Source organism: Myotis lucifugus, unplaced genomic scaffold (genome assembly GCF_000147115.1).
Source record: "Myotis lucifugus unplaced genomic scaffold, Myoluc2.0 scaffold_18, whole genome shotgun sequence".
Classification (NCBI taxonomy): Eukaryota; Metazoa; Chordata; class Mammalia; order Chiroptera; family Vespertilionidae; genus Myotis; species Myotis lucifugus.
The window spans coordinates 2,159,184-2,166,321 of NW_005871066.1; the positions used below are offsets into that span (position 1 = coordinate 2,159,184).

Sequence of the window (7,138 nt, forward strand, 5' to 3'; positions counted from 1 at the left end):
GGGGGTATGTCATGTGGGGGCATGTGGTATATGTAGCGCAAGGTGTGTGTGTGATGTGTGTAGTGTGTGTGGTATGTGGCATTTGTGGTGTGTGTGTAATGTGTGTGTTGTATGTGGCATATGTAGTGCATGTTGTGTGTGTGATGTGTATAGTGTATGTGGCATGTGGCATGTGTGGTGTGTGTGCTGTGTGTGTAATGTGTGTGTTGTATGTGGTATGTGGTGTGGGGGGGTGTGGGGTGTGTGTGGTGTGTAGTGTATGTGGTGTGTGGTGTGTGTGTGGGTGTGGGTGTGGGTGGTGTGTTGGACACCGCATGGATCTGACCAAGATCACAGAGCCGGTGGCTGGGATTTGGGGGCCACCTCCGCAGGCTCAGGAACACATTAATACCCTGGGGATATCTAATGCAGCGACTCAGTTCTCGTTTTTCCTAACAGTTGCTAAGCTCTGTAACACAGTTTAGACAGAGAGGTCTTCAGATCATTTTCTCTGCCCCCTGCCCCGCCCCCCGCCTTTGCAAGTGAGAGAAGCTGCTGGCACCGCGCGGGCAGCTGGCGGCTCTGGCTCTGCCGTTGGAACAGTGGGGCCCTGCCCTCAGGAGACATGTCCGTGTGCTTCCGCCCAAAGTCGGGACAACCCGGAGCTTCCTTCCCGAACAGCGTGCTCGCCTCCGAGACCTCGGCAACCACATCCCTGCCCTCCGGCATGAAACGCCGGCGAGGACCCAGCCACCAGGGCGCAGGCTGGCTGCTGGGCTGCCGCGGGCACGAGGTGTGATCCGCGGGAGAGGCTGCTCGTCAGAGGCTCGCTAAGAAGGAGCCAGAGGCCCGGACACCAGATGGATCCTGCTGGCATCGCGAACAGAGAGCACCCTGATGGGCAGCGAGGCACGGAGACAGGCCCCCCTGGCCTCCAGCCCTGCACTCTCAGGACCCCACCGCCTCTGCACCTGTCTGGCCTCACGGCCCGGCACCATCGTCCCCACGCCAGGCCCGCCCACCTCTGCGCCTGTGCGCGTGCTGTCCTCCACCATCGCACCGCTCCCCACGGATCCCCTGGGGAACCCCTCCTTGAGAATTCAGCTCCGCCATCACCCTCTTCACAGAGGCCCTGTCCCCCCCCCACCCCACCCCCCACCTCCCCACCGCCAGCAGAGTCTGCACCTCTTCCCCTTCCGGGCGAGGGCATCCCCCTCCTGTGGCTTTGCCGGTGCCGCTTGCACAGTGGGTTTTCTCACTAGACTGGGAGCTCCTTAAGGAAAGGATCCGATGGGGCTCAGCTCCAAACCCAGGCTCTAGGCCCGCAGTGTTACCTGTCACGGAGAAATGGACAAGTGGCTTCTGGGGAAGTGTGTTTGTTTTCTTTTTTGTCTTTATTGATGTCAGAGAGGAAGGGAGAGGGAGAGAGAGAGAAAAACATCAATGATGAGAGAGAATCATTGATCGGCTGCTTCCTGCGTGTCCCCCACTGGGGGTCAAGCCCGCAACCCAGGCATGTGCCCTTGAACGGAATCAAACCTGGGACCCTTCAGTCTGCAGGCTGACGCTCTATCCACTGAGCCAGACCAGCCAGGGTCTGTTTGTTTTCTATTACTAAATCACACATCAGCACAAGTTCAGCAGCGAAACAATATCCATCTCTATCTCACAGTTGCTGTGAGTGAGGAGGGCCTGGCACGGAACAGGGTCTCCCGCTTCGGGTGTCACAGGCTAAAGTCCAGGTGTGGCCCCGGGCCTAGTGCTCATCCAGAGACCCAACCGGGGCAGAGCTGCTTTCAGATTCACGTGGGTTGTGGGCAGAATTCATTTCCCTGCGAGGTAGGACTGAGGACCAGCTCCGGCTGGATGTCAGCAGGAGGCACCCTCCACCCCCTGCCAGGTGGCTTCCTGCTTCACCAGGGCCACAAGGAGGGTCGCCGGTGGCAGAGTGGCTTTACATAATGTTCCGTCCTCACTGGAGTGAGAACCAAGCGCTAGGTCCCACCCTCTCCAGGGAAGGGATCATACAAAGAATGACGGTGGCAATCACGGACCATCCAGAGCGTGTCCCCACATGAGAAGAGAGGGGGTCTTGCCAGTGAGGTCTTTACTGGGTTGTCATTTCTGTTTTGCTTCTCCTCACAGGTGGCGTCGCTGCTGCTGGCAGAGGACTTGTGGGACAAGGTGCGGCTGCAGTGGCCCCAGGTCCTGGGGAAGGAGAATCCGTTCAACGCCCAGATTGAACAGGTGTTTGGAGACCAAGGCGGACACTGAGTCCCCCGGGGACATGGGCTCCTGGGGGGCTTAGGGAAACGGAAACTTGGGTAAACTCATCCGGCGGGCAGTTCCAGGGCTGCTGTGCCACAGACTCACAGGCCTCTCCCGACAGCCCCTTTGCAGTGCTTTTCTCTCCTCAAGGAGCGCATCGGAACGACAGTGTGGCTCTGAGCTTCTGGGTTCAGGTCCCCGCCCACTGGCCCTTGTACAACATTCAATAAAGAGCTTTGGGCCCGGCCAGCGTGGCCCGTGAACCAGGAGGTCACAGTTCAATTTCCGGTCAGGAGACAGGCCCGGATTTCGGGCTCCATCCCCAGTAGGGGACGTGCAGGAGGCAGCCAGCGATGGGTGTTTCTCTCCCACAGATGTTTCTATCTCTCTATCCCTCTCCCTTCCTCTCTCTCTAAAATCAAGAAAAACATATTTTTTAAATGTTTTTAATTAAAAAGAAAAAGAGAGCTTTGGGTGCCATTCCCAGCAAGAGAGCATCTGCGCCCTTGGATGGCTAATTGTGGTGAAAAACAAGTAAGAATGCCAGCACACTGGCAGCTTACCCGGGTCGTAGTGCGCCAGGGGACTGACCCCCTTGTTGGTTATGAACGTAGGACACAAAACACAATGGCCTTTTTCCCTGCCTTTGTCAGAAATGCTTTCCTGTCATTGCGTTTGTCGCAGGTACAATGGATTCTTACTACTCAGGGCAGTCCTTGTTCTACGGTGTAGAATCTACACAGTCGCCTGGACACTCCATTAGCAAGTGCTGAACCTCTGCTTCCAGGCTGACCTAGAATCACAGGTGACATCTTTGCCAACCTTGGGTCACAGCAAGGTCACCAGGCGATCAATGCACAGCCTTGATTTGTGGGTGCTGCTATTGAAAGACACCTTATGCAGTAAACAGCTAATAGATTAACCCTGAACTCAGGGCCAACGGCAGGGTGACGCACATGAGAGAACCCTGTCCGCTCACCTGTCTTCTCCCTGAGGCGCCCACCGCCGACCGGCACTTAGAAACTCGGGCGGCCCTTTGGCGTTGCCCCTGGATGACACCGTCACCGCGAAATCACCAACAAAAAGCATAAAAGTGCCCACAACGCGGCAGTAAATCTGCCGGGAAAAGGACACTTGTTCGTAAAAGTAAATCTGCCTCCTTCCACCTCAACGGGGACATGCGGGTCAGGGGACTGAACATGTTTGCCACTCAGATGACAAGAGTGCCAGGGTGCTAACATGGGGTGACGGATAAGTTCACCGATACAGAACTCGCCAGTAGTGGGGTTGCCTGTGTCTTGAGATACCATTTGTGGCCACAGGACTGTGAAACAGCTGTCGGTATTAGAGCCCGTACAAAAGAGGCACATGTATGAACAGGTCCCCGGGCTTACATACTAGTATTTCAAAATCCTCGCACCAGGGGGATATTTGGTTTAATCACAACGGGTTTCTTCATAATCCTGTTTTATTTTTGTAGTTAAACTGTCCAGCCTGCCAGGGGTACCTGACGCAGGAAGGCCGCATGGGCAGGGTGGGGGCTTGGAGAGGAACTCGGGCTGGTCGTGGGGAAGACAGCCGAGTCCCTGCTTCCCGGAGAGTCCCCGGTGGAAGTTCTGCTGAGAGACGTCTGTCCCGCTCGCCATCGGCCCGACGTCTCTGACTGGGGCCTCCTCTTCCCTCGATGGCTGTTAGCAGCCCTGGACCGTGTGCTCCGTGGACCCGCCTTGGGCACACCCAGTGGCAGGGTCAGGAGAGGAGCTGCCAGGCACATGGAGACTGGACTCCCCCTCCTCGTCCTGCGTGTGAGCCGGGGTCTCCGGAATCCTGGTTCCAACACGGCTTTCCTGGTGGGACCGCCTGGCCTGGGCCGGCCGCGTGCGCGCTCGCCGATCTGTGGTTTCCTGGCGAACTCGCAGCAACATGCTACTAGCCTGGGTTTCTCATCAGGTCTGAGCGCAGGCTCCGTGCTTGCCCGGCAGGATTACACCCTCTCATCTGACATGGCCGAGGCTCCAGCACAAACAGTCCCACAGACAAGGGCTCTTTTAATCTGCTCCTTTGCTGGGTGACGGGGCGGGAGGGAGGCTTTGGGAGCCTGCTCCTGGGTCACTTCCTAAAACTGAATTATCAGGACCTAATGGTCTCTACACGCCCGCAGCCTGTGGGTGGGCGGATGCGCAGAGATGTGAAGAGCACACAACGGGGCGGGGCGTGCAAGGATCTGGTGGGGGGCGTTGTGCTCCTGGCCGGCCGCTTTGTTCATAGTGAATTGCGGGGAGCATTTCCAGGAACCCTTGCCGCCTCAGAGTTCTGCAAATGGAGCTCACGGGTTCACAAAGCTCAATCATTAAACTGCACAGAGGGGCAGGGGGGCGCCCCCAGGGCGGGAGAGGCACCCAGGGCAGGAGAGGCACCCAGGGTGGGAGGGTGCCTCCAGGGCGGGAGGGCGCCCCCAGGGTGGGAGAGGCACCCAGGGAGGGAGGAGGCCCCCAGGGAGGGAGGAGGCCCCCAGGGTGGGAGGAGGCCCCCAGGGTGGGAGGGCGCCCCCAGGGTGGGAGGGTGCCCCTAGGGCTTGCCTGCAGCCCGAAGTCAAGGTGACTTCAGACCTGCAGGTCCTGGTCTCACCGAGGACTGCGCCCCCCCTTGGAGATGCACCCTTACTGCAGGCTCCGCGGAGCCGCAGGGGCTAATGTTCTGAATCTACAGTGACCTCCACGCTGAAGTTCTGCAAATGTCCGCTAGAGCCCAGACACGGAGGGAGGCTGCTCAGGGGCAGCGGGATTGGAGGGAGCAAGTGGCGACTCCACACACATCACTTCCTGGGAGAACAGCTCTGCCCGCTGCCTCCTGGCGCTGGGGACCCGTCGGGGCCCAGGTGACGGGGATTCCACGCAGCAGCGGGCTCCCGCGCCCGGCTCTGGGATCTTGTCAAGCTTCTGTTCCAGGTGACTGTCTCTCTAAGGTGGGAGCCATCACACCTGTGTCCCAGCATCACTGTGAGGTTAATGGTGCTTAGAGAGGCTGGACGTAGATTATCGCACTTAACCCTTACGACTCCCTAAGGCTGGTAGGCCATGAGTACAGTGGGGCCTTGACTTACCAGTGTCCCGACTAACGAGTTTTTTGAGATACCAGCTGTCTCTCGGCCGATTTTTTGCATTGAGTTGATAAAGTAATTTGAGTTAATGAGCTCCTTAACGAGCTCAGTCTTGGAACGAATTAAACTCATAAGTCAAGGCCCCACTGTATCTGCTGTCCCGGAAAGGGAAAGGGCTGAGAGCGACCTGGTGACCTGCTGGAGGCACAGCTGACGGGCAAGGAATCAGGAGTTCGAAGCCGGGCTGTCTGGCGCCAGGAGCGATGCTGCTAGACACGAGGCCACCGCCTTTATGAAGTAAGATCATGTTTGCACAACATGGCGAGTGACCAAGCCACGCCTGCTCTCACGCCTCGCTCCCCACACGGCTGGAGTCCGAGTTGTCTGCAGAATAAGACCAGGCCACTCATAAAACTAAACATACTCTTACCATGGGGAGCGATCCCTCTCCTGAGTATTTACCCAGAAGAGCTGAAAACCTGTGTCCACACAAGAGCCTGCACAGGGCCCTGACCGGCTTGGCTCAGTGGATAGAGCGTCGGCCTGCAGACTGAAAGGTCCCAGGTTCGATTCCAGTCAGGGACATGTACCTTGGTGCAGGCACATCCCCAGTAGGGGGTGTGCAGGAGGCAGCTGATCGATGTTTCTCCCTCATCGATGTTTCTAACTCTATCCCAGCGGTTCTCAACCTGTGGGTCACGAACCCTTTGGGGGTCGAACGACCCTTTCACAGGGGTCGCCTAAGACCATCGGAAAACACATATATAATTACATATTGTTTTTGTGATTAATCACTACACTTTAATTATGTTCAATTTGTAACAATGAAAATACATCCTGCATATCAGATATTTACATTAAGATTCATAACAGTAGCAAAATTAGTTATGAAGTAGCAACGAAAATAATTTTATGGTTGGGGGTCACCACAACATGAGGAACTGTATTAAAGGGTCGTGGCATTAGGAAGGTTGAGAACCACTGCTCTATCCCTTTCCCTTCCTCTCTGTAAAAAATCAATAAAATATATATTTTTTTAAAAAGAAGCCTGCACAGCGATGTTTACAGCATCTTTGTAATCGCCCAAACGTGGAAGCAACCAAGATGCTGTCGAGATGTCCATCCACAGGGGAACAGGTACACACATGAAATGCTACTCGGCAACTATATACAAGACACTTCCGCCACACACAACAAGAGTGGGTCTCAGAATTATGTTCAATAAAAGCAGTTCGCACAAAAGAGCATAGACTGTATAATTATATGTAATTTTACAACAAGTAAAACTAATCTATGATGAAAAAAAGTTTTTACGTGTTTGCCTGGAGGGCAGGAACCTGGGGAGGACTGTGAAAGAACTTTCTGGAGTGATGGAGCTATCCTGATAAAGGCTTGACTTACACAGGTGTGCGCACTTATGAAAATTCATGGAAGGACCGTGGCGGGTGTGGCTCAATGGGTTGGGCGGCATCCCATGCACCTGAAGGTGGCTGGTTCGATTCCCGGTCAGGGCCCATGCCTGGGTTGTGGGCTTGATCCCCCAGTGGGGAGCGTGTAGGAAGCAGCTTGTCAATATTTTTTTTCTCTCTCTCTCCCTCTCCCTTCCTCTCTCTAAAATCAATAAAAAATAAAAATATTTAAAATATATTTTTTTAAAAGCTGATGGAATGGAACACTTAAGATTTGTGCACTTCATTGTAAATTTTATGGACAGGTGGGCAGCTAGGTGTGTGAATGCATGAATGCCTGTATATGCTATTTATTTTTTTTAAAATAAGTTGGAGGGGGGCT

The 7,138-nt window shown here is 55.1% G+C and overlaps 1 protein-coding gene across 1 annotated transcript in view; it reads left to right on the top strand.

The window, feature by feature from the left end:
* Positions 1 to 2,474, top strand: part of AOAH (acyloxyacyl hydrolase) — a 98,069-nt gene extending 95,595 nt beyond the window's left edge. The window contains exon 21 of the mRNA XM_023751032.1: positions 2,125 to 2,474. Coding sequence (XP_023606800.1) covers positions 2,125 to 2,253 — 129 coding nt within the window. The 3' untranslated portion in view covers positions 2,254 to 2,474. The remainder of the gene's footprint in view (positions 1 to 2,124) is intronic.
* The last annotated feature ends 4,664 nt before the right edge of the window (positions 2,475 to 7,138 follow it).